The following is a 27,887-nucleotide window of genomic DNA, read 5'->3' on the forward strand; positions in this document are numbered from 1 at the left end:
CCTATATTCTTATTTTAAAAGGTTTATTAAGAGAAACTCTTATTTTTGTAGGTAAAGACAGAGTGTTCAATACTCCTTTATGCGAACAAGGAATTGTAGGATTTGGCATTGGAGTTGCAGTAACTGGTGCTACAGCCATTGCAGAAATTCAGTTTGCTGACTATATCTACCCTGCCTTTGATCAGGTTGGTGTATAATCTAAGATGCTGAAAATAAGAATAACAGTTTGTTGTTATTTTTCCTTAAAGTAATGAAAAGCTGAACAGAAATTCGATTGGACATGAGGGAGGCTGAAGCAGAATGTCAATATGACTGCACTAGGTGGGGATGCTGATAAGGTTTTGGCACTTTGCATGTTACATGAAGCACCAAAATTGTATGTGTGAATGCAGTGGTGCCTGTGCTTGCTCTTCATCCTTCTAACATGCAAGAAGAAGAAGAAAATTTACAGCTCTCCTATGGGCAGATAGTACGCTTGTATCTCCTTAGAGGGGAAATGTATGAGTACCCTTGCAGACATTTCAAAAAGTGGTGGAAAGTAGAGGTGCGAATGCAATTTTGGTGCTACTTCTTGCTGCTGCTTGTAATGTGAGGCAGCCCTCAGTGAAAAAGTATTGGAGCTAGGCTAAAAACTGAACATTTGTATTTAGCTTTGACTTCGGCTGTTGCATACTTGATAAAATGTACTTTGTTACAGAAATAATAAAGAGCAACACATAAGGGTAATTTGTAGGAATCAGATACTAGAAATCTGTGTTACATCTGTAGCTGGCTCAAGGAAGTGTGTTGCAAAGCAAAGAAAATGATGTAAAAATTTATTAGCATTTGGTTTTAAGATTTGGGGTGTCTGTTCCTGCTTAATATTGTACAATGGAACATGAACGATCAAAATGCATAGTATGTGTGTGCCTGAGTACATTCAAGATTAATTAAATAAATGTATCTTCCCCTCAGATTGTTAATGAGGCGGCAAAGTATCGGTATCGCTCTGGAAATCTCTTTGATTGTGGAAGCCTCACTATAAGAGCCCCTTGGGGTTGTGTGGGTCATGGTGCATTATATCACTCTCAAAGCCCTGAAGCCTTTTTTGCTCATTGTCCAGGACTAAAGGTATGGTAATTGGATAAATGGATTTTATTATAATTGGTGTGGATTTACCATTACGGTTAACTATTCCTCGTGGGAAGCTCTCTGTGATTTAAGCAATTGCCATGTTACCTTGTGAATGAATCTGGTGATGTTTGCAGATGGACTCTGTAGATTCCCTTTTCTGTTAACATGTTTTGACATGTTAACTAATTTTTCACATGGTTCCTTTATGTATAAGGATCACTACTAATGTGGTAGCAGAGTACTGTGAGGACTTCCCCACCCCAAAATTAAATGCTAAAATTAAATTAAAACCAAACATTTGAATTGAGCTTGAGTCTTCATTGAAGAACGAAGTGGTACGCTCAGCGGCGTAGCGTGGGTTATCAGCACCCGGGGCAAGGCAAGTAATTTGCGCCCCCAAACCCGGGGCAAGGCAAGTAATTTGCGCCCCCTAACCCCTAACCATGGTCATTAATACTGACGGCTCTACTCTGGGGCAAACGTCGTGGTGACTACTGCCCTCCGTGGTGTTGTTTTTGCAATTAAAGGACCCCTGCCTCAAATAAAGCATCTTGGGGATTGGGGACTGGGATTTGCCAAGGGAGCTGGAAATTGCAGTTCAGTGGCGGGTCAGGGGGAGAGGGTCCCATCCGCGTCTGGGTGCCACGGGCCCCTTTGCGTCAAGACGCGCATCTTTGGGCGTCGCGGCGCAGCCTTCTCAGTCTCCCTCCCCGGCCTGGCTAGTCCCGACGCGGCTTCTTTCTGGCGCGGGGAGGGGGCTTCTTTCTGGCGCGGGGAGGGGGCGGCTCTGGGGCCAGTGCGTCGGCCGGCCTCCGGCGCGGGTGAGGGGGGGCCCGTCGGGGCGGGTGGGCGGTCTGGGCGCGCAGGCACTAGAGCGCCGCCGATGGTGCGTTTGGCGGGCTGCGCGCGTCCAGACAGCGACCCGAGCCTGGGCGGCGTGGCGCTTGGTGCCGGAGCCTCCGCCCGCAGCGCCCCGTCGGGAGACCCGGCCGGAAGGAGCCTCGAGCCGGCTGTCGGACGCGGTTGAAGCAGCCAGGGCGGCATGGCAGGCGGCGTGCACCCCCTGCACCCCCCACGCTACGCCACTGCTCTCTGCCCCACCGCCAGGCTTCGGAGCAGCCTTCCGAAGGCTGGCGGCGGGAGGAGGTCTCTCCGCCTGGACAGTGGGGTTCCTGCTTCCTCAAGGAGGGCCGGCCAAACGCGCCCCCCCAAATGTTGCGCCCGGTGCGGCTGGCACCCCTGGCACCCCCCACGCTACGCCACTGGGTACGCTATCAAATATGCATTAAAAAGTTGCAGCTCACAGTCAGTGGACTTGTGTATTGCAGTTATTGCTGGAATGTATCACTTCAGTCTGAAAGTAGGGGATCACTTCTTTGTATGATTAAGCTGTTTATACTTCACACAAAAACGAGCATGATTTAGAGAAGAACTTACGAAATCTCTTGGGAAATCTTTAGGAACTATCAGCTGGGAACCTTTTGCCAGCATGGCTACTTGAGTAGAGTCCCTTTATTACTCTCAGGTTTGAAGAGTGATGATTAGAGCTGCCTTTAATAAACTCATAACAGATCAAATACCAGTGTACTTGAATCAAACAGAATTGTCAGAAGACAATTATACTGTCAGTCGAATGGTATTGCTTTTGAACAAGTGCCACAATCAGAATTTCAGTTGATATTTAGGGCAGTTTAGCTTCTGATGTGCCTTAGTGTTTTGCCCTCAATTTATTGGGGCAAGTAGCAGATAAAGTGTATAGGTACAGCAGTGTCACTGGATAATATTTCGAGGATTATATTCAAGCCTGTTCTAAAAGCAATGCAAGATAGGCATACAGTGATGTTTCAGTACTGTGCTTCTGAGGCTCTTTTTGTAAGTTTGTTCAATCTTGGTTTGTTCCACTGTAGTTTGTGCCACACCAGTTTTAATTGCTACTGAAGCAAGCCAGTTTAAAATGTAGCTTGAGCCATTAGTCTTCTTTGAAGAAAACCATAGAGAGACTGTTTGTGTTGTTGATTTGTATATACCTGATAACTACTCTGAACTCTGACCAGATGTAGATTTTTTTATTCTATAATGTGTTCATATTTCAGAAAAAAATGCATTGGATGCAGTGGTCACAGTAGAGAGCTGTAGGCTCTTTCAGGTATTTCTGAGCTAGTTTTGATGATTGAATAATGGTAGTTATTAAACTTTGAATAGAAATAGTAGTATAAGAAGGTGATAGGTATGCTACGTTGCTTCTTAATAAGCGAAGTATTTTGTTTTGTAGATTTTCTTATTCTATCTTTTTTCCAGGTTGTTGTTCCAAGAGGTCCTGTAGAAGCCAAAGGACTATTGCTATCATGCATAGAAGATAAAAACCCTTGTATATTCTTTGAACCTAAAATACTGTACAGAGCAGCAGGTAAAGGCTTTTATGCACAACATAAAAATAAGTGACTGAAGATGATGTTCTGTATAGGCATATAAGGAAGCATGGTCTATTTGAGCAGCCAGCTTAAATTACTCATTTCCTTATTTCGTTTATCAAACATTTGCTTGGATATGAAGAAATAGATTATTTAAAGCATACTCCTGTGTGTTTATTCATATGAAAGAATACTACTAATAATGTCCCACTGTGTTGAGTCCTGATGGTAGTGGTGCACAGATAGTTTGCTATTGTTTGTTTAAGATCTTTGAAAGAAAGATTTCCTGCCTGACAACTATGGATTTGCCTCCCTTATCTTATTAATAGGCTGAAGGTTGCCTGACCAGCTGGAAGGTAGCCTTTTATTAATGACTGAAGAATGAAATAGGACTATTTCACTGTTAAGGGTTTTTTGCTATAATAATGGCCCAGGGTATCTGTTTAAAGAGGTTTAAGTTGGCCATAGTAGTTGGAGCTTGTTTCAAACTTTATGAAATAGGATTATTTTCACTAATCATATTTAAGATTAGATTTCTCATTCAGCTATATCTGCAATTAATGGAAACATTCAATTTCTTTATCACAGCTGTCTTAGAAGAAGTGAGGTGAACAGTGAGCATAAGCTGCAACTTGCTGTGGCTCATCCTTATAACTCTAAACTATCAGTGGCGTAGCATGGGTTGTCAGCACCCGGGGCAAGGCAAGTAATTTGTGCCCCCTAACCCGTGGATTTGAGCCCCCTAACCCGTGGATTTGCGCCCCCTAACCCTAACCCCCAGATGTTGCGCCTGGTGCGGCCGGCCCCCCCTGCACCCCCCACGCTACGCCACTGTAAACTATGGCTTAGTATTATATGTGAACTGGGCCTGTATCTGTTAAAGCGTTTGCTCGAGTGCTGAATCAATGTTCTCTTATTTATCAAAGGAACAATTCATTTAGTACAAACAGTCAAGAAAGAACTTGGGTCTTAATATATGTATCATGTGGCGGGAGGCTCTCAATTTTCAGTTAGGCTAGAAATGGAGGTTTTGGGCTATTTTCAAGGCAGACTATTCAGGTGTGATTCAGCTTCTTGCCCTGCATACACACACCTTTGGCTTTAGGTAGTCTTCCTGCTAGCATTTTTTTTTAATGTTTGTTTTTGCTCTAGTTTAATGCACCATCAAATCTAATGCTCCATCGAATCTAATGTGCACCTCAATTTTCAGAACCTTGAAACCCCAAAAAGTATTTGCTAGCAAATGTAAATGTGCCATCAAATCTAATGCATGCCTTAATTTTCACACTGTAATTTGGCCAAAAAAGGTGAGCATTAGATTTGAGTAAATACAGTAATATACAAAAGAGTTGGATTTTTCACGTTTTCATGATGAAAGGGTAAAATAGTACATATTTCCTGTTGTTGAAAATATTGATGTGCCAAAAATAAGAGAGAGAAGGAAATAAGCTGTTTGTCTTTTTATTAGGTGCATAATTTATAATATTGGTGAAAAAATACACTTTTGTACCTTTGAACAAGGTTTTTAGTTTAATTTTTAGCAAGACTTGTCAGTGTGCATTGTCTTGTAAAGATATTGATGCAGGAGGAAGCAATGCAGAGTACAGAAGTCATTTATTTTAATAATAGCAACATTTTAAAACTGCTTTATTCAAAATATAAGAATTGTTTTAAACAAAACATAATTTTTACATAGAAGTGTTTGGTTTGTTTATTTTTAAACTATATTTGCTAGTGAATCAAGAGCACATAGTGGTAATTCATAGGAAACAATGAGTCACCTTGACATTATCAGGTTTAAGTATCTTCTGGAGAGAGTATTCTTATGGCTTATGACCTTTTCAGTTTCATTTAATTCTATCATATATGACATGAGTGGTGCAGAAATGATTTGCATCAGTGGTTGTTATAGTGACATGGCAGGTAAGATAGGAAAAACTAGCTTGTTTTTAATCAGCATTTAAAATGCCCTGTCACAAAGACGTGTTTTTCTATTGCAATTAATTGTAAATAAAATCAAACACTAGCACTGCCAAATGCATGACTTCGGGTTTATGAATATTCATAGAATGTTAGTTGGAGGAAGCTTTGCAGGTGAGAAATAATCATGCTAATAACAATTAACAATAATAAAAAGGAGCCCAGGGCAGTAAAGAACAAAGCTGCAAAACAATACAATTAAAAATAAAATAAAAACATAATCTAAAGCACCTGAAAACCTTTTTTTTTATAAAGCAGTCTTGTATCCTCACAGCTAATAATTACAAGTTTGATGTGGACAACATCTTTCAGTTATAAAATGCTTGAGTGAACAGGAACATTTTGAACTTTCTCTTGAATGTTAATAATGAGGGAGATAGGCACACATCACCGAGGAGGGCATTCTGCAACCGGAAGCTGCCATTAGTTCTGTGCAAAGGGTGATTAACTTAACAGTGCTGGGTTGAAAGGGACATTAAATGCTAATTAACTTGTCATTTCTGATATATCAACACAAGTTACTCACTCCATAGCTGCAGGATGTTCGTAAGGGGTTTCTGACCAAACATGACATAGAGCCAGGCGACTAATCTGTCACTAGCGGGGAAAGGGGGCAATGTTTCCCAGGAAATGCAAATTTAGACTTAATCCAGTTACTGGTGGGAGATGTTTGCCAGAGGATGTCCTCGGAGCCAAACAAGAGCATATGCTTGCATTAGATATGGCAAAGGTTCTGAGGGCTAATGAGGCTTGTGGTCTATTAAAATAAGCCATTCCTTGCACAGGTACTGCACAGTTATTTCCGTGGGAGAAGATTTGGCTTAAACCACAGTTTTTTTCTGATTCCTTTGCCATGGCACTGCACTCATACCTCAGAGTAAAGCTAGCATAGTCACATCATTCCAGGGCATGTGCAACGTTCCAGCTGAGCCAAGCATTTTGGTAATGCTAGATAACTGGTTCCATTGATTTTTATTGTTAATAAAGTTCTAATTTCCAGCTGAAATTAGACCTCATGTTACAATATCTATTTAAAAATCATAGGATTGTCATTATGCAAACTTTGGCCTTTGCAGTGGGAGACTTGGGTTCCAACAATTATAGCTACATGAAATTAATTGGATGGCTTTTGTTGAATCATACACTCTGAACCTAGCTTACCTTAAGACCAGAGATTCTCAAAATTTCTAGCTCCAGGGTCTTCTTGAGATGGCCGAAAGTAACTGAAGCCCACAAGTCACAGTATGGTGGCAGATGGAGGCAGAGTGTTGCATAAACCTGAAATTACTGATATCATTTTCTATACGCTTCTGTCTAACCCATATTTGAAAACTATTATATCCTGTACCACAATGTTTTTCTTATGACAACGAGCACCACAGCCCAGCTCTCCTCAAGCTAAGTAATGAATATTTGCTTTGGAGGTATTGTGACCAGTGGTGGAGCTTCTGGCTCCAGCATCAGGGAACGGAGAGCAGGCGGGGGTGTGGCGCCCAGCGCGGGTGGGGGGCCCCAGCTGTGATGGCACCCTGCCGGGATTGCGCTGCCGGGGCCGGTGCGGTCTCTTCTTCCTCCACCAGTGATTGTGACTCAGCCCACCCTTTTTAGGCAGAATATGCTGATCCAAAATGATGAAGAAAATAAATAAATAAATAAATAAGCAAGCAAGCAATTTCCCCACTTTTACCCTGAGTGCTTCTTACATTTAGGCATTTCCTGTAAATCGTTCTCCCATTCTCCTTTCATACTTGTACCATTCTGCTCCCCACCTTCAAATTGCCGGTTTCTGGAAGTAAGCATAGATTATGCTGTATTGAACTTGTTTGTAGATCTTGACATCACAACAATTATTTGTGGTCATGGGGAAGGGGACGTACGCAGGCCTGGGACTTGCTGTGGCTTGTTCACGTGATGTCTGAATGTGGCAACTATCTACAAACTTATTAACTTATCTCTGCAGTCATGTGGCTTAGAAATTTGCTTCTTCTGTTGTTAAATGAAAGTACAGATACTTAGGAAACTGAATTCTGTAGTCATTCTGGAATTTTCTGAAATCCCACGAAGGTAGAGCCTACATGATGGTAACAGAATTTATGATTTAATCAGTGTACTTATCCCTTCAAGGAAAAGAAGCTGGTATAGCCAATTTAGAGCAGGTGATAACTTGTGGTTGCAGGACTATAGCATTTCAGAGTTGCTGCCAAATATGAGGTTTTGAAGAAGCAGTGTGTAAAAGGGCCTCATTGTCCAAAGGGAAAAATACTTCTGCAGCTTTAATAGAAGCATACAAGGAAAGATTGACAATTATTTTCAGAATAATTTACTATATAGCTGTGTGTTATTCTGTGGGTTGCTAGAGTGACTAAAATTACACCTGGAAACTATAATTGAAAATGCCCAGGCTGGAATAATTACTTCACTAGTATTATATAACTAAGAGCAGATGTCATTGTTAGTGGGAAAAAAGTGTGAAAGAGCATTTACATCTAAAATTACCAGCATTCACATATGAACACGGATATATTTAGGCTCTCTTTTGATTTCTTTGGTCTTTCACTGTATTGAGTTAAGCTAATGAGGTAAATGGGAATCATTTAAAGCTAGAGAAAGTAGCTTATTTTATTTTAGCAGAAGGTTTGGCTGAGAATGGTCAATAATATCGAATGACGCAACATATTTCAATGAAAATGTGAATGTCACAGACTCCTGGCTGTTCTTTGCAGCAATAGAAAGCCGCTGCTGAGGACTGGGGGGCCCTTGGGAATGGATGTGATTTGGCAGGAGGCTGCAGACGGGGAGTTGGGCATTGGGAGAAATAGCCATTTGGATCCAAGCCTGTATCTTTAAGTGCAATTCCCAATCCATAGCTGTTCCTTAGAAATTACAGTGTTGCTATTGTGGAATCAACCTGTAAATAAACTACAAATGAAAACATACAACAATGTGTTGTTTTTGTTTTTGCTTCTGATAATTGTTTCAAATTGTTAAAAGAATGGATACTGGTACTGGAAATTTTGTTGTTGAGCAATTCATGTTTTTTGGTAGAGAGTCATATAGCAGCATTAACCTAGTGGCTCATTACGTGATGAGTTTTGTTAAGTCTTGTTTTCTAAACTTTTAATATACCATGTACAGTATCAGGCAAGCAGAGACCTCCCTTTGCCTTGCCACTGTGCAGCCTGTATCTCCTGGAACTTCTTGCAGCCTCAGCCTCACCTGTTCAGTTTACATTCTTGGGTGCTTTGTCATATGCACCTGCTATTAATTAATTAATTTCAAAAGATTTATATATTGCTTGATTGTAATAAAACCTCAAAGTGGTTATGTAACTCGGGTCATTGAATCTTGACTATGGGAAAACAGTTTTCTTTCGTACTCCCAAGGTATGTTCAACTAACACAAAACCATGAGTAACACAATGCAAATTTTAAATCATTAGCGTTCAGCATCTAACTGTTTAGCAGCTGGAGAATCTAACCTACATTGCTTTGCATTTATTCAGTGGAGCAAGTCCCTGTGGAGCCATACTACATTCCACTCTCTCAAGCAGAAGTCCTTCAGAATGGAAGTGATGTTACACTGGTGGCCTGGGGTACGCAGGCAAGTAAGACTCTGATGGATTTTTAAAGAGAAATTATACTATATTATCTCCTGGAAAGATGTTCTTTGAAATGCCCTCCAGATGAAGTGGACTACAACTCCCATGATCCCTGGCCATTGGCTATGCAGACTAGGGATCACAGTAATCTAGTACATGTCATCCAGACTTAATGGCACATTCCTAACTCCCACCCCTTGCCAGTGGGGCTTGGTGAAGCACCTGCCACATCCGCAGCCCTGCTGCTCATTTGGGGGACAGCAGAAATTGGGAGTAGGGAGAAGGAAGACAGGATGATTGGGCCCAATGCTGTTGTGTGATGGCTGTGGGACCAGCCTTGAATGCCTTTTCGTTGGCTCCTGTCCATGTGTTCAGTGACTGGTAGGTTGAGCCAGGAGAGCTGGGTAGTGCAATGCCTCCACCTAATCCAACTCCTTCCTTTTCCCAGCATAAGGTGGGTTTGGATTACTCTGTGTGGAGGTTCCAATGGAAGCAGTGCGAAAAGTTCATCATGACTTAAGTCCCATTTATTTCAGTGGGATCTTAGGGCAGCTAACTATGGCTCCAATCCACAGTCTTTATCTAACAAGTGAAACTTAAATAGTTCAGTGCATTGTGGAAACCTTTAAATTAAATATATATAGCATCAATTCTGTTTTTATTTTTGAAAAAATAAATATTTCTGATTGAGGCTGTCGTGCTAAGATAAATTAAAAAATTCCTTCCTGTAGCACCTTAAAGACCAACTAACTTAGTTGGTCTTTAAGGTGCTACAGGAAGGAATTTTTTTATTTTGACTATGGCAGACCAACACGGCTACCTATCTGTGCTAAGATAAGTGCAGTATGCATGTTGTGAAATATTCAAAAGCACTCTCGATAAGTGTTGCTGAAATGAAATTTCAGTAGCCTGCATATCTAATATACTATTGCATGTTTTCACCCAATATTTAGGTTCATGTTATTAAAGAGGTAGCAGTTATGGCTCAAGAAAAGCTTGGTGTGTCCTGTGAAGTAATTGATCTGAAGACTATTCTGCCTTGGGATGCAGAGACTATATGCAAGGTAGGTACATATGGCACATTAGCGCATTCAAGCATTTCAGTTATTTTCTCATATCATAGGTCTTTGTGGAATGACCGCCACTAGAGGCCTCTATTAGTTCAAGTTAAAACTGAGTTTTGGCACTGTTTTACTGACTACTATACTGTGAAGACAGAATTTCAGCTTGTTCCAAAATAATTTTTAAAGTCTAATCTATACTGTTCAGTCATATGAGATTGTGTAAAATATTGTGGTACGTTAGCTTCTTAGATAGAGATGGGTAGTCAGAAGGCTACCTGGAAAATATGATGGTTAAAATCAGGGGAGTGGTACCTGTATTCACAGTACTGACTTGAAGAGAAATCTGTAATCTATTTTCTGAAATATATTATGTGTATTTTTTTCTTTATAATTTTTAAAGGAGCTTTTTTCTTCTTTAGAACTTTTAGAATAACTGGCTAATAATGGGCGTGTTGGGGGAGGGGTACTGCCTCTGGTGGGGGACATGTTATGCTCCTTCTGGGGTAGTTTGTCCACTTTTGGTCCCCACCCTGCACTTGTGCTTCCTAGAAGTGGCAGCATGTGACAGTGTGCACACCCTGGGGAAAAACTTTGATTGGCCTGCTAGAACAGGTAAAGGTAGGTGATGGGCTTAGTTTTAAAATGCATCCTTATCTTGTCATTCATTCCTTCTGAATCTCTGAACATTTGGAGAATGAGTGTGACCTTGTCAAATGTGGGACACCCTCTCATTCCTGTGATGAGTAAAGTTTCATTTATTGATTATATTTTACTTTAAAATGTGTGTGTTGCCTCTCCAAATGCTTGAGAACGCATAAAAAGAAAATATTTAATAAAAATTATTTCAAGATACAACAATGAAATGCAGTATCGGGAGCTTTGGGTTGGTGCAGCATAGAAGCAGAGAAGGATAGCTTTGTCTCCTTCACTTCCAGCTTTTCTGTCTTGTTTGCCCAAGTACGGGACTGTTTATTTCTGCTACTAATTGCCGGACCCTTCTCCAGCTGCTGCTATGCACTTCTAAAGAGTAATTAAACATGTGGTGTTTTTTCTTTTTAAAATACTTTTGTACTGCACACATAATACACATTTCTCAAGTGAGGAATGTTGACAACAGCAGCTGCATGTGCCCTAGTTGTCAGTAAATAATTAAATTCTCATCATTAATTTTGCTAATTCAGATGGTTTTTCATGCATTTTTTTTGGTTATTTTCCCCATTTAAAGCTTCCTCTTTCCACATTGGTAGATTCCTCTTTTTGTAAATGTTCTTGAGTTCCTGTAACAAGTAAAATCAGTACCACCTGCTTTAATGGCACCACAATTAAACTCAAGATTCCTAATGACATTTTGGGAAATTCGAAGAGAGAACTTAGTGAAATTTGGACTTTTGTACTAGGAACCAAGAATGTTCTAGCAAAATAAGGCGTGATATCCTGCAGCAACATACAAGAAGGACTACAAAGCAATGAAAATGGAGCACAAAGAATGCAATTTTAAAATAAAATGTCAGCCGTTGCTAATCAGGTTCTCTTCAGATATTTTGGGCCATAACTCCAATGTTAACTGCAAGATTGCACCAGATTTCATTACTTGAAAAGCGCTTGACAGCCCTGTGCTGTGCGGAATTGGAGAACAGTCAGTGGTGGAAATCTAACACGCAACGTTATTTGAACTCTTATTATTTCCATAAACTAGAGGATATTATATCCACAGACAAACACCAATTAAGGGATTGGTGCCAAGTGATCAAATCCTCTAAATCAGGCATTTCCAACTCAGAAGAGATTGTGATCTGCTCCCAGTATAAAAAAAACTGGCAGTGATCTACCCATTGTGATTGGAGGGAGGAGGAGCATGGGTGGGGTGGGTGGATTGCCCAGAGTTGTTGAGCTTTTTGGGGGAAGGAATGCACAGAGTATTTTAGCTTCCCCCCATAATTTTGTACACAATAACAATCCCGTGATCTACCAGAATCAGCCAGGGATTAGACATCCCTGCTCTAAATGCTCTCCTTGGTTCCTCCTAAAAACAGTCCATTTTAGAGCCAGTTACCTGTCAAATCTCTGGCCAGCCTCGCTTAGATTCACTTTTACTGAGCTACGTTTTCAAGCTATACACTCCGCTGTCCTAAACGGACAATATAACAGGGTACTATTCGAAGACAGACTCTGTATATGTGGGCAACTGCAGATGGAAGACGTCTTGCAATATTTTCTATATTGCCCACTATACATTGGACTGAGGAGGCGATTTATCACCTTACCATCGGTACAGGAAAAATGTCTCTTCCCAGCAGAGAAGATCCTATGACTTCTTAGCGATGTAAACACTTCAGTGACTCATAAAATTTGCTTTAGCGGCCAAAAAGATCACAATGAAGACCCTGGACAATATAGCAGTGAACTGTAAGGGAGATGCAAATACCTAAATAGAGACATTTATTTGTGGTGCAACACCTCTTTTGCTTGTATTTATTTTTGATTCAGATTTTTCCTGGCCAATGGCTAGTACAATAAAGTTATTTGGATTGGATTGGACTACAACTCCCATCAATCTAGGTAACATAGCCAATGATTGGGGGTGATGGAAGGCTGATATATGTGATAGGAAGTGCCAGAAAGCAGTAGATTTCTGCCATGTGTGCACAGCAGAATTAATGTGTATGTCTCACATTAGATATCATGCTGCAATCTATACCAAGTTTCCAGGCAGTAAGCCCCACTGAATTAATAGGATTGAACTGTTAATGCAGGGCATATTGTCTTGATGAATGGCCCTCATAGAGCCAAGCAATTCTCTAGAAATCACTTGGGTTTGAATGTAGGACTGTTAAGGGTTATCTTTTTGTATTCAGCATCTAAAGAATTTTGGCTTGCATTTAAACTAATGATATCACGTCAGTGCTTTGTATTTGGAGACAGTCCTTTCAGTTTATGTATAGCTGCGCCATACATCCCCTCCTCCCTAACTAATTCTTGATACAGGGTAGATTTATCTTGTAGCTTCCTCTGTAGCTTTTAGCAAATGGAAAGGAATCCAGGAACCTTTGGTTTTCCTGACTGTCTTTTTGTCTAATGACAGTAAAAGCCAATGTTTGCCATTGAAACGGTCTGCCTTGGGAGGTTGTGGACTCTCCTTCATTGGAGGTTTTTAAACAGAGGTTGGATGGCCATCTGTTGTGGATGCTTTAGCTGAGATTCCTGCATTACAGGGGGCTACGCAAGATGAACATCAGCGTCCCTTCCAACTTGACAATTCTATCATTCTATCACTGAGCTGGAACACAGCATGCAGTTAATAGATACAGCTTTTATGGTAGTTTGATAAACCCAGCAAAATCTGTGGAGTTTCTGTGAAAACTTTTGTGGCTTTCTGAGGAAATCCCAGCCCTATACCTGCTGCTGTCATGTTCCTTAATCACGAACGAATAAGGCAACAAGAATGTCAGTTCTTGGCTGCAAAGAGATCATTTGCTTCTGAACTAGTAAAATGTTGGACACTCGTAACTGTGATAACTGCAGTCTTTTTAAAAAGTAATTTGGAACTTTTAACTTGTTCATTGATTTACTGGTGTTAATAGAAAATTAAGACTGGTCCATTGCATGGATGAATCTGCAGGGTTTTTCACTCTGTATTGCATTAAATTCTTGTAGCAATTACTGTTGTTACATTTCTTATAGAATTTTAACTGTTGCTGGATAAACTTTGGATATTTTAGAGCAACAATTTAGCTTTTAGGAATATTTCTGCAAGTATGCTTATTAAAACATGAAATTGCATGTTCTGTTTATACTATGCATCTGAAAGATCATTGTTTTAAATTATTTTATCTTTGCAGTCGGTGGCAAAGACTGGACGGTTGCTGATTAGCCATGAAGCCCCTATTACAGGAGGTTTTGCATCAGAAATTAGCTCAACAGTTCAGGTAATCTGTTTTTAAGTACCAGAAGATTATTTTCTAGAAGGATATTTATAGTGTTAAGAATGACATACTCAAAAATATAATTAAGATGTTACAGTTCTCTTGTGCATGTTAATTTTCCATCATTTTGGGAGTTGAGTGCTGCCTTGTGGTTGAAGGGAGAATTGTTGTACAAAAAGGGAAATCTCAGTGTTCCAAGCCATCAGTCTCGTTGTGGTTGCATCTCAGTACTATGCTTCTTTGTTGGCTTTCAGGCTTGTGTTTTCTGCTTTACTTCATTTGTGTCTTCTGTAGTGCCCATGTATCTCCTTGAGTCCTCTAGTTTTCCTTTGTCTTTATCAAAGACAAATTTCTATGGAATTTTGCTTGAGAATTAATTTTGTAGTGGTTGTAGCGAAACAGTAACATAGGTACACTTACAACTAAGTGGTGACTAGTAAATCTCTAGAACTGTCATGTATAGTACAGCTAAACATTTGGAAGAAATGGGCACTGATGTGTGAAAATGGGGTTCTCTTGAGTCTTGACTTGTTATGGGTATACAGGGAAGTTTAGAAGTTTCAGAAAGCAGAAGAAAGACTGTGCCACACACTGTGTTTTTCACAGCTGATTTTATTTTACAGTGGTGATTATGTTGTTACTTAAGTTTATCCTTTTCAAAACTCAAGATAAAACTTGCCTATCCTGAAAAATTATGATTTTGTTCATATTTGAAAATAGAGTATATTATTTAAGCAGAGCAATTTATGACAGCTTGTTTTGAAAATATTGGTTTCATGATTCTTTTCATATAAACTGGAAACCCATTGTTTACATAGCCATTTTCATTTGGTACAGAGTTTAATGCCCTTGAATTTCTACTCTCTATTACTTTATTCATCCCCCCCTTTCAGTAATTTTTATATATGCATTTTATTAAAAAATGACAACTGCAAAAGTGGGCAAAAGCTTTATAATTGGATATAAAAGCCTTTCTCCCCCTTCCTTTGTTGTCATTGTCATTTTTCATAAATTCCATATGTAAAATCAGATTTTCTGTCATGTGATTTATGAAATATATTGTAGGAGAACGTTAGTTTAGGCACACAAAATATTCAGCTTTATTATTAATTTCTAACACATATTCGCTTCACAGTGAATGTATTTTTTAAAGTGTTTGACACATCTGTATCATGAAAAGAAAGCAAAAATCCAACACCCCCCAATCAATATTTTGCTGGATGAAATGCATAGTAGGAATGCCAAAAATCTCAGGATTGGAGTTGGCTTTTACTTTTGCACATGGAAGTAATAAAACTTAAATAAAGGGAGTCCAATTGCAGTAGAAAAATTCTATTTTCATATCATTCATCCTAACTGTGTGGCTAGAAGAAGTTGAATAGCAATATGCAGGTTACCATAAGAGTATTAGCATGCATCACTTGGGGGGTACTTCTGGATCTGTTACTGTCGCTTGAGGCTCAAGTGTCCTTGATTCCACAGACTTCCTTCTATAATTTGCACCCCTGTCTGGACAGGAACAGCCTAACTTCTGTTGTCTACACTCTGGCAACTCTAGGCTAAATTACTGCAATGCATTAACACATGTGGCTGGGTGCCTTTGAAGACTGTTCAGAAACTACAGCTGGTCCTGAATTCAGCGGCCAGATTGTTGACTGGTGCAAGGTGGTCTGACAATATAAACCCAATTCTGGCATAACTGCACTGGCCACCAGTTGGTTTTGAGTCTTAATTCAAAGTGCTGGTTTTGACCTATGCTGTTCAGGATCCTAATAACTCAAGACTGTCTCTCCCCACATGAACCAACCCAAAACTTGCGCTCATCATCCAAGGCCCTTCATCCTTGCCTCCTCTGAGGGAGGTTCAGAGGATGTCAGCATACCTTTACAGTGGTGGCTCCCTGCTTATGAAACTCTTTCTCCAGGGAGGCAATCCTGGCATCATCATTTCTTACTTTTAGGCACCAGACCTTTGTTTTTTAATTTATCTGATGTCTCCCTCAGTAGGCAAGATACTTTAGTTCTGCCTTTTAATTTTTCCTCTGTTTTTAATATATGTAAGTTAAATAATAATCATTACTATTAATAATTTTGCATCTTATGGCAGTGTACACACACAACAGCATGGTGTCAGCATAGATCTTAAATAAAAGAGAGAGTCACATTGCAATCCCGGGCATGTTAACTTTAAGTCATGCTGATTTCAGCAGAGCTTGCTCCTAGAAAAGTAGGTATAGATTGAAGCCTGAGTTATCAAACTTATCTTTTGCGTTGATGTAATCCTGAAGGAAGATTTAAAATCTTTTAATGCATATCCTAGAGTTTAATGAAGATGGTGTATGGATTGCCTGCTAGTGGTGACTTATTCCTGGAACTATAAATGTAGTTTTATTTAAATAGACTTTGTTCTGTTAAAATGAAAATGGAACAGAGATGAATTACACCTGCCACACTGATGCTCATCTTTAATTTTGAGAGCCATAAATTCTGTGTATAGTGAATTGAGCTCCAGGAATTTCCAGCAGGGACCAATAGTATGATTTGTGAAAAACTATTGAGCCTACCTTTTACTTTTCTTGCCCACCAGAGTCAATTCATGTGGGTATTGCCTGGAAAGTGTGGCTTTTAGATAATGAGCCTTCTGTCACTACACAGGTTGCAACAAAAGTAGAAATAAACATTTTTAAAAAGTTTGCTTTCCCGATCCAAAGCTTTATCTAAGTGGATGCAGGGAAACAATTTGTTTGCACAATTATCTGGTATGTTGCATCACAGAAACATCCGTAAACTGTTAGAGCTTCAAATACAAAAGCTAAGAGCTAATCCACATTGTGTCTTTTTTGTCTATGTAAACAGCCCTAGTCTTTCCTTTTATACACTCACATGGTGAAAAATAATGTCTGAACTAGTGGAATGCAATTAGTAATGAGACATACTTCCTGCTTTCCTGGTTATCTTTCCTGGTGTATTGGCAGTAAGACTTCATGTAGCACAAAGTTTACTGGGGGTGGAAGGATGTTGCCTGGGCATAATATTTTATATCAAGACTTTGCTGATCATGATGTTGCTTTTAACAAATTATGAAAGCGTTTGATAACCTCTCACCCTAAAAGTGTTTCTAAAAGAGTGGCTGTTGGTGGTATCTACCTGTCACTGAGTTGGACATCTGTTTTATGCTAGCATGATAAGGAGATAGTTATTGCTAATCATCAGAGGTTCCCAGCTCCTTTTATTTAGTATTATTTATATAGAGCATTTGTACCACATTCTTCAACCAAAAAGGCTCCCAGAGCGGCTTACATAAAATCAGAACAAGACCCTCCCTAGCTGCAGGCTTAGATTGAAACAAACAAATAACAGAGGAAAAGGGACAAGGAGGGAAGATGAAAATAAAACTCAAAACCCAGGCACCAAATTATAGACACCTGCTCGTATATTGACCAGCTTCTTGCATACTGTAGGGTTGCCATATTTCAAAAAAAGTTGTTGAGCTTTTTGTTTAGACCCCAAAATTGTTGGGCTTTTTGGTGGAAACCTTTCCCTAAAATAGTCATTTTAAGCTTTTTGACCTGTTTCTGCTGCCTTTTCCAGCGCATTGCCATACACCCAGGTTTTCCCTGTCATTTTATCAATTTGGCAAAATTTCATCAGATTCCATTTTTACACCTAAAGGCCAGGACATGCTAGGAATTTTCCTGGCGTATGCCAAGCCTAGCATACTTCAGAGGCTGGAGGTGCCTGATGAAATGACTGCCTCTAGATGAGACATGAGGGAAAGTAGGCCCGATGGAGCTGGCCTGCCACAGCAGAGTCAATGGATTGAGCTCTGCTACTCAGCAGACCTGGAGCCGCTTGAAACACATAAAATTTCCTAAAATCTCATTCTGTAAAACAGGGCCAGATACTCGGGATTTGCCATACAGCTAATTTTCTGTTTTGCTCTTTAATCTTCTGCAGTTCAGCTGGCAATAATCACAACTTCTAAAAGATTGTCACAGTTCCATAGATCACAGTATAAGATAGTGTCCTTGGGTTGTTGGACAAAATTAATGAACTGTAAAGCAATAAAAGAGGCCTGCGTAATGGAAGCCAAATGGAAAAGAAAAGGAAGAAAGGTGAAAAGGGTGGCCTGGGGGATGATGATAAGCAAGAAGAATTGAGCTATATAAAAAGAAAGCATTGATAACATGGGCTCTGATTCAGATGACTACAAAAAGGCGTTTCGTTAAGAAAAGCATTTTGTTAAAATTCCCTTGTGTCGAACTACAGTTAGCGTGGCAAGATGCATCTATTTAAAAAAAATAAAATTCTGACAGCTACCTTTCCTGAGATTTACTTTCTATGTTTTGATTATGCATGGAGTAAGACAGTCTTTGTGGGGCCACATGAGGGTTTTTGTGTGTCATGTTAGCATAAAAGTCTGCATAATGATGTGAACCACCCACCCACCCCTCTTCTACCATTAGTATTGGGATACAGATTGTTATTGGCTATTGAATAGATCAATAGAGTGTAACTTATGAAATGTGGGCCATTTTTACTGAAAATTTATTTCCATTTTGGGATGTTCAGTTTGCCGTAGATATTTATCTGCTTGAGGCAAAATGATTGTCATAGTAGTACATTTATATTTACTGACTGTGATTTATAACTCAATATATGCCTGCCAAAGCAGAACTGGAATAAATATGGAACTTTTGTTTTAATGAGTTTCTTTCCTTTAGTGGGTTTAGCACATGCCTCTGTTCAACTGTTAATGTTCACTCTCCTAAAATGTGTTTTGGGTTATACTTGTTATTTAGTATATAGTTGCAGCTGCAAAAATATATTTGTAATTCAAACCAATATGGTTGGAAATACAGACCTAAACTTAAATTTAACCTAGATAAATTATAACATGCTTGCTTGAAATACCATTAATTCAAAGCATAATGGGAAAAGGACCAGGATAACTCTTAAATAATGAGGGATTCTCATGCAAAAAATGAACCTTTGGAAAGTTTTTGTAGAATTTTTCTGAAACTTAGAAAGATTTTTTCAATATTATATTTTGTTAGAATTTAACCAATAAAAGGAACTTCATTGAAAAAGCATATCAGACTATGCAACTTATGTTTTATGAACTGGTGTAGTTTCCTTTTTTGTTCCAAAGATACATTAAAGTTTGGATGCATCAGCATTTTCAACAAGTTTATAAACTGAATGATAATTTGGGATCAGAGAGACATATGGATTCTTTAGTATACATTCACATCCTATTTAGTTAGAAAAGATTTTATCAAGTACAGTGCATTGCATCAATAACCTGTAGTTCAGTTCTAGTGTTCTTTTTAATCACTTACTTGGCTTCTGACTGGTTACATGTATGACTTTTATTTAATACAGATTGAATGTGACAGGACATAGCTGTGAAAATGTTCAATAAAATGCCTAAAGTATTGCACATTCAACATGTCCCAGTTCCAAAAATTTAGGCTTGAAAGCATTTTATTTTGTTTGGCATTGTAAATAAAAACCCACAGAAATGGCTTTAAATATGAAATTGTAGGAGTTACTGTTAAATCTGCCAGTTTTAAAAGGTATCATCTCATACTATATACTCATCCTATAAAGAAAAACGAGAGCTCTCAGTTTACAATATGCCAGTTGTTTTGTGGAGAATCCATTCATAGATAGCTTCTGAGTAGGGCATTCTTACCTACACATAAATGCTGCATAGTAATGCTATATGGACTTCTTTCCCAGTTTTGGCAAATTCATTGATGACAGATTCTACCAAAACAGCAAATGCTGTTCACTGTTCCTCTCAAAGAGTTCCTTTAGAGGGCAAAAAGATCCAAAAAATACTATATTTAAGTGTATACCTTCCGGACATTAAACATATATGTAGAAATAGACTGCAGTCTTTTTTTTGTGAGGTTGAAAATAAATCACTGCATTTATCTTACCAGAATAAAAGTTGATGGAGGATTAATTTTAGAAAGGGTTGGCTTACAGGAAAGTCTTTATTCCAAAGTAGTTGCCAAATTTTAATGTTTCAAACACACACTTGCACAATATGAAAGTAGTTAATGCTTTTATTAATTTTTATAACTATGTAAGGGCATCGCATGGTTGGCGGTTCGAATCCCCGCGGCGGGGTGCGCTCCCGTCGTTCGGTCCCAGCGCCTGCCAACCTAGCAGTTCAAAAGCACCTCCGGGTGCAAGTAGATAAATAGGGACCGCTTACCAGCGGGAAGGTAAATGGCGTTCCGTGTGCTGCGCTGGCTCGCCAGATGCAGCTTGTCACACTGGCCACGTGACCCGGAAGTGTCTGCGGACAGCGCTGGCTCCCGGCCTCTAGAGTGAGATGAGCGCACAACCCTAGAGTCTGGCAAGACTGGCCCGTACGGGCAGGGGTACCTTTACCTTTACCTTTAAGGGCATCCTAGAGTGTGGAAGTGTTACTTGGTATAATTTCAGTAATTTGCAGTTCACAGAAAAGATGCATTTCATTGACAAAGATTTATTTCATATGCTCACCAAGGGGAATGACCAAATGTGAATAATGATCTTTCTCTTCAATTAATCACCTAGAGCATCAATCCACACACACACACACACACACAATTTGTAAGTACCTGGAAACATAGACTGTACCACATGCAAAACATAACACTGAATTATTAGGAAGCTTTAGATAACTCTGAAGACATTAATAGGAGCTATTCCATTTTTTTAAAGTGATACTATGTAATAACACATTATAGCAGGGTTAGCCTATATGACACTCTAGAGTTGTTGCTAGACTGCAGCTCCCATAGTCCCTGACCATTGATCATATTGCCCCAGGCTTATAGGAGTTGTAGTCCAACAACAGCTGAAGAACACCACATTGACTACCCCTGCATTACAACAATAGTAGAACCATCAACCAATGGTCTGGTTTGCATGTCACTAACCATAGTTAAGCTTAATGTTTAAGTTTAACAGTGAATATTCAGCATGCGTAAGGTGATAATCACAGTTGCATTGTTTCTCCCCTACTGGGCAGTTTGGGACTTGGGCTTAGTGTTATAGCCAAACCTAGGCTCATGATTTGTTGGGTGGTAAGCAAAGACGCGGGTGGCGCTGTGGGTAAAACCTCAGCGCCTAGGACTTGCCAATCGTCAGGTCGGCGGTTCGAATCCCCGCGGCGGGGTGCTCTCCCGTTGCTCGGTCCCAGCGCCTGCCAACCTAGCAGTTCGAAAGCACCCCTGGGTGCAAGTAGATAAATAGGGACCGCTTACCAGCGGGAAGGTAAACGGCGTTCCGTGTGCTGCGCTGGCTTGCCTGATGCAGCTTGTCACGCTGGCCACGTGACCCGGAAGTGTCTTCGGACAGCGCTGGCCCCCGGCCTCTTAAGTGAGATGGGCGCACAACCCTAGAGTCAGACACGACTGGCCCGTACGGGCAGGGGTACCTTTACCTTTAAGCAAAGACCAAACCTTACAGCTATAGCTCATGATTTATTTGGGGAAAACAAGCCATGAAGCCAGACTGGCTTAGCATTAAGTCCAAATCTATGACAGTGTGGCAGCTTCAGGAATCGGGGACGAATGAAGTGGCCACAACTATCGCTCTGTTCACCATTCACTTTGTGTTCACCATTAAACCAAAGTTAAACTTAACCATGGTTTAAAGTGACACACAAGCACTGCCGGTAACACAGATTTAAACTTGGCTGTTTTTTGCAAGTTCACCTCAGTGGATTCCATGAGCTGGTTTAATATTATTGAATATTCTCAGAGAGACGAGGCATCCTCATCCAGTGTGGACAAGCAATACAAGTTCTTTGAGGTCAGAGGTCAAGTGACTGAAGCAGTAGCCTGGTTTGCAGCACTAGCTTAGTGTGAACGAGGAAACATACAGCTTCCCAGAAAGTAAGTTGCAGCTACTGTGCTCTTCCTCTGGTCATTCTGCTGTGCTGAGCTAAACTATGGTTTGGCTTAGTGTGCCATCTAAACTAGGGCTGTGGTTTAACTCTCTCCTAACAAACCATGAGTTGTAACCACAAGCTGGCAAGGGGCGACACCATGATCACAAACACTTATTTGAGAGTTTGCATGGTTGCTTGTTTGTACTAAGCCAGGGGTTGGCTTAGCGTGGGTTGGCTTAGCGTGTTGTGTGAACCAGGTCAATGCTTTGTTCAAGTGTTCTGATAAAGTGTTTCTGAGATGCTTCTGTCAGTATCAAATAACAAATATGTCTTCATCATTAGGCTGCAGTTTTGTTTTCAGAAACCACGTCCTTACCTCCTCATACAACTTGGTCAACAACCACAGTGATAAGTGAATTGTGAAATAATCATATCTGCTGCTGGTAATACTTGCTACCTAATGGTTTATTTACTTTATATAGCAATGCATAATTCTGTGAGTAGTTTTATGGGTACTTAAATTAATTACAGCTTTTGATTAGCTTTTTGTACTTGAAGAGGAGAAAGTTTGAGCAGCAATGGTAATTTCAGTGGTAATAAAATTAGCATTGATTAAGGTTTGACAGGCTGCATTTGTCCAGGTGCTATAAACTTGGAATTCCTGGCAAATGAATGCAGAAAGGCTAGTTTATCATAGGAAAAGAAAAGTATTTCAGACTTCTGTTTTCAAGTATAAACAATTCTAAACTTATTTAGAATGCAGCGAGGAAATTGAAGATAAATCTGGACCCGAATACTTCAGTTTGTACACCTGAAATGATACAGTGCTGTGATGTTGGTCTAAAACAGCACAAGATAAATTTCTCAGCTACAATATTATTTCCTAGGACATTATAGCAGATAAGAGTTTTTTCATAGACTGAACAAAATTTTGATAAATGTTCTTAAATCTAATTTATGTGAGCTAGGTCTATTGAAGGGACGCGGGTGGCGCTGTGGGTAAAAGCCTCAGCACCTAGGACTTGCCGATCGAAAGGTCGGCGGTTCGAATCCCCGCGGCGGGGTGTGCTCCCGTCGCTCGGTCCCAGTGCCTGCCAACCTAGCAGTTCGAAAGCACCCCCGGGTGCAAGTAGATAAATAGGGACCGCTTACTGGCGGGAAGGCAAACGGCGTTCCCATGTGCTGCTCTGGTGCCGGTTCGCCAGAGCAGCTTCGTCACGCTGGCCACGTGACCTGGAAAGTGTCTCTGGACAGCGCTGGCCCCCGGCCTCTTAAGTGAGATGGGAGCACAACCCTAGAGTCTGTCAAGACTGGCCCGTATGGGCAGGGGTACCTTTACCTTTACCTAGGGCTATTGAAAAAGGAAAATTGTGGAATGTGCAGATTTTCCAAAGGTGTATAGATGATAGAAAGTGAGAGACCACATACAAAGCATTTAAAACTGCACAAATAATTTCTTAACACATTATAAACATGGATTTATCGAGCATCTGAAAATGTGTTTTATAGAGTTGGGGAATCTCTAGATCTGTATGAGAGGTGGTAAGAGGGGCTGTAATGGGGAGGGGGAATTGAACTCTCCATCCTACCTTGAAAATATCCACGTGGTATGAGTTTTGTTGTACAACAGGTCTGTGTCAAACTCACTGGATTTATAAGGCTCGGGAATGATTTTCCTGCTGACTTTATTTGAACTGTTAGTTTGCTGTACCCTGAGGGATTGTGGGATAACATACTTTCAATGAATGTGTGGGGAAATTAAAGTAATAATCAGAATAAAATAAAAAATATTGAAAGCTTACGTTCCAGCTTTGCTCTAGGTGTCAAAAGTCAGTTCAGATTAAGAACAAAATTCTCCATTACTACTTAAATAAATTTCCCCGTTTTGATAAAGGGGGAATCACTAAGAGAAATCTCTGTAGATTCATAGAACTGCAGAGCTGGAAGGGATCCCAACAAGAATCTATTCCAACCTGCTGCTTTGCAGGATTCTAAGCCAAATTCATACACGAGAGATTTCCATGTAGCGTGATTCCCACATGTAGACAGCAAACTCAAAATGATATATTTGGATTAGCCTGATGCTACAGGAAGCTTGTTGATGTACTTATCAGCAAGCAAATTTGTCACCAATAGGCACCTTAATTAATTAACTATTCCCTGTTGTTTTTTGTTTGTATACACATCTTTCTCTTAGGAATTGAATGTCTCCTAAATAATTGCATATTTAGATACACTTATGAGATTAAAAATGTGCTGTGTGTTGAACTGAACTGGCTGAGACAAACAACACCAGTTTTGCTTGTGTGCATGCATATACCGAGCATTTAGATACTCTATGTCATGTTACACTTTTGGAGTATAAAACCTATAGCCAGTGTTAAGGACAAAGTAGCAATATTTAGGTTAACTTGCAGTGAGCTAAAGGAAATATTTAATGAAAATATTTATCGTGTCAGAGTCTACATTACAGGGACAGAGATTAAACTACATTTTGTGAGAATAGTAGATTAAAGTAAATATTATGTACAATAAGAGTAAAACTGCTTAATTTGTTCTTTTACAAATAAAGGCCCCTGACCTTCTAGCATAGTTTATTTCAAGCTTTTAACAAGGTTTATTTAAGACACATGTGCAACAATTCCTACATAGCTAGGGTTTTAACATGAATAGTTTTTTCCTTAGTCCTCAAGATTGTGGTTTTGCCTGACAGTTTCTATTTAATCTTGAATGATGAATTTTATAGTTTGCTGAAGTAGGTATGCAACTTTTCTTTAAAAATATTAGTTGATTTAATTAGATTTGTTTGCTTTTTGCAGCACTTTGACTCTTCCTTAAAATGTATTCTTAAACTGTTAGTTTTTAAGTACTTCCTACATTACTTGCAATCAGTTTCAATCTAGTAGTAAATATTAGATGATCGCATCCTTGCGTCAGTATCGCTGCACACAGCGCTAATGAATTGTTTTATTTGATTTTCTAATGCTGTTTCACATCCTCTTCGCTTCAACAGGGATTGTGCATGAAGAGTTGATCACAGTTCAGAATTGTAAAGCCTTTTGAAAATCAGAACACTGAGTTAGATTCACTGTGCTCTCATCTCAGCATGACTAAGTCTGAATCCAACCTGTCAGGTCTTGGTCAGTCCTAAACATGTTATGTTAATGCTCAGGTCTGCCAATACAGGGCTCTAGCACTGCTCAAACTGAGATATATATTTTAGGGTAATATTAAACAAGTTCAGTGAAGCAGAGAAGAATGTTCTGTGTGCTTGGTATAGAAAACTTATTAGAGGCAATATAAATCAAGTTAAGTAAACATTTTTTTTACGATCACCTCTGTGCTAATATTCAGGTACATTTTAAAGAGATGTTTCAGCTGCGCAAGTGTTATTTTTGTACTTTGTTTCATACTGAAACCTTTTGGCGGACAGGAATTTCTAGGTCTTATATATGACAGGGTTTTGGCTCTGAAATGTTTAGCTCCTAAGTAGGCCACTTTGATCTAGATCATGCCACATTAATATGACATTGCTTATTGATTTACTGCGCTGTCATAAATTTAGGATTGTGGGTGCCAATAGAACAACAATTTATAGTTGTATAACAATTTGAATAATTTCACTATCAATTTCCTCCCCAATAAAACGTTTTCTGTTAGCGAGTTCAGTCTTCCTTTCTTTTTTTCGCATTCTGAAACATCTGCAGTGATTGCATCCTTCCTGTAGAAAAGTGGTCAAAACTAAATAAATGCATATGTTGCTGCATATCTTTGAGCAAAAGGTTCAGATCACTTAGAAGCTGTCAGGAACTGACTGTACTTGCCAATGTATTTGCTTTTGACCTAAATATCCACTTAATTTCCAAAGGTTTGGAAACTGTACCTAAAGCTTTGTTTAAGCGTTTCAAAAAGCATTTTGCTCCAGAAGTCGGCTATTTGAGACTGAATTCAGATGTTCACCTCCGTGTGTTTAGTCAGATTGATTTTAACTGTAATGAAATGTATATAACGGGGCAGCAGATTCCAGCCTGGGATTTTATTTTTTGTCATAAATTAAAGAAAAAAAGAACCCAGATTTCAGCGCTGAACAAAACTGCAACTCAGCGCTAACAGGTTTTCCTCATTGCTAGAGGTTCCTGTTCATTGCATTCTTCTAAAATAGTATAATAGCTAAGGGTACATCGGCATTTCATTTGGTGGGATATGCAAAACTTAATTTATTGTGCACGTAGCTAACTATTTTCACATGTTCAAGTTAATACTATAAAATCATACCACAATTTCTTTTAGAATTTAAAAGCTTTTACATTTTAAATAATCATGTGTAACGTGTTAGACATCTTGAAATCAAATCCCATGTAACATATATACTATTGGTATAAATAGCGCCTACTAAGTTGATAGAGTGATCACTTATTTTCTTAACAATAATTTTCTTCTATATCTGAAACTAAAAAATAATAAAAAATGATCAAAGCTTAACAATTATATTTTCCTGCATTGTAGAACAGATGTGTTTGAATGGAAAGTAACTTGCTAAACAATCATGACATTGACATTAGAAGCTCTTGTTTTCAGAGATTGAAAATTTGATGAAGCATTGAGGCTAATAATAGGAACAAAAATCTGGTTTTCATGAATAAATGTTTATAGTAAGAATACAGGATTCCCCAGGAAAAATAATAATTAAAACAAAGAAAAACAAAGACAGATTTAAATAACTCCCAAAGTAGCTTCGTTTTTTCCATTTCTACTTGCCATATCATTTAAAAGTACAGCTATATTTTATAAATAAATACAATTTGGTATGAAATATATAAAGATGCAAGCTTGCAGAAATATATCCTTCATTATATGTAGTGCATCTTACACAAATGTAAAGAAAAGTTAAACAATAGATCAAAGAAATGTGTACAAGTAACTTCAGTGAGATCTGTTTTAAAATGTTACTGCAGGCATTCAGATGTACCTGAAAGTTAATCTTTTTGAACTTTTAGTTTTACTTTAAATAATCACCTTAATTCAAGTCGGAAATTTTATAATTTATTGCAGCAGGACAGCTGAAGTATAGCATCAGTACAATCCAAAAGGAATACAAGAAACAGCTTGTGTGTATGAGAATCCAAGGACAACTCAGATGGTGATCTTAAAAAAAGAAAATAATTTGAAAGTTCCATGCTTTTATTGGAAAGCTGAAATGTATGAATCCTAAAGTATTTGAAGATTGGCCACTCATCCAAACACAGCCAAACTTTTACTGTTCAGTATTGTCACACAAAGGAGCTATCTACAAGCCCAAGTTTCTGCAATTAATTCCTGGAAGGCCCCTTGGGTGGCTAGCACTGAATGGTGTATTGTTTAAAAAAGGCTAGTATCAGATTTCATTTAAGAAATGTGTGTGTTTGAATGCCATAAGTCTGCTTGTGTAAAAAGATAGATCTCGCTACAAACACACTTGGTTTTAAAATGCATTTCAACGTAGATAAAATCTTTATGCCACTGTCTGTAGGGTGGTATTAAATTGGTTGTTCTCTTATAACATGTTTGTAAACTGTCAGGATTAAATATGATCTCTTCATCCTAAGATTTTTCATATTGAATAGATTATCAACACACATAGAGCATGAGAAGTTCATAGTTTGGGATACTTTTTCTTGGGGATTTCTTTTCAGCCGCAACTCATCAGAACTCAATTCTGGCATCTCTCAGGTGGGCGCCATTGCCATTATACGAGGAAAAGGCAGGCGTTCTTAGTGAGTTGTGGCACCTCTTTTTCTAGAAAAATAGCACTGCCTTTTTTCTTACGCGTATTTAAAACAGGTGGCTGAGTGGCACTCGCAAATCTTCAGCTAATACAGTGGAAGTCTTTTCCCTCCATGATAAATTATAATAATAATAATTT

At 39.1% G+C, this 27,887-nt stretch overlaps 1 protein-coding gene across 3 annotated transcripts in view; it reads left to right on the top strand.

Annotated features, from left to right (window-relative positions):
• BCKDHB (branched chain keto acid dehydrogenase E1 subunit beta) overlaps positions 1-27,887 on the top strand; it is a 40,458-nt gene that overhangs the window by 4,912 nt on the left and 7,659 nt on the right. For 2 of the 3 annotated variants that reach the window (XM_081187008.1, XM_081187009.1), the window contains exons 4-9: positions 52-185; positions 955-1,110; positions 3,412-3,520; positions 9,007-9,104; positions 10,056-10,166; positions 14,006-14,092. In XM_081187008.1, the coding sequence (XP_081043134.1) occupies positions 52-185; positions 955-1,110; positions 3,412-3,520; positions 9,007-9,104; positions 10,056-10,166; positions 14,006-14,092 (695 nt within the window). Of the gene's footprint in view, positions 1-51; positions 186-954; positions 1,111-3,411; positions 3,521-9,006; positions 9,105-10,055; positions 10,167-14,005; positions 14,093-18,045; positions 19,182-27,887 lie in introns of those variants that run through there. The other variant, XM_081187010.1, reaches the window with a different exon arrangement.

This window comes from Podarcis bocagei, assembly GCF_964188305.1.
Source record: "Podarcis bocagei genome assembly, chromosome: 3".
In the NCBI taxonomy this organism is placed as follows: Eukaryota; Metazoa; Chordata; class Lepidosauria; order Squamata; family Lacertidae; genus Podarcis; species Podarcis bocagei.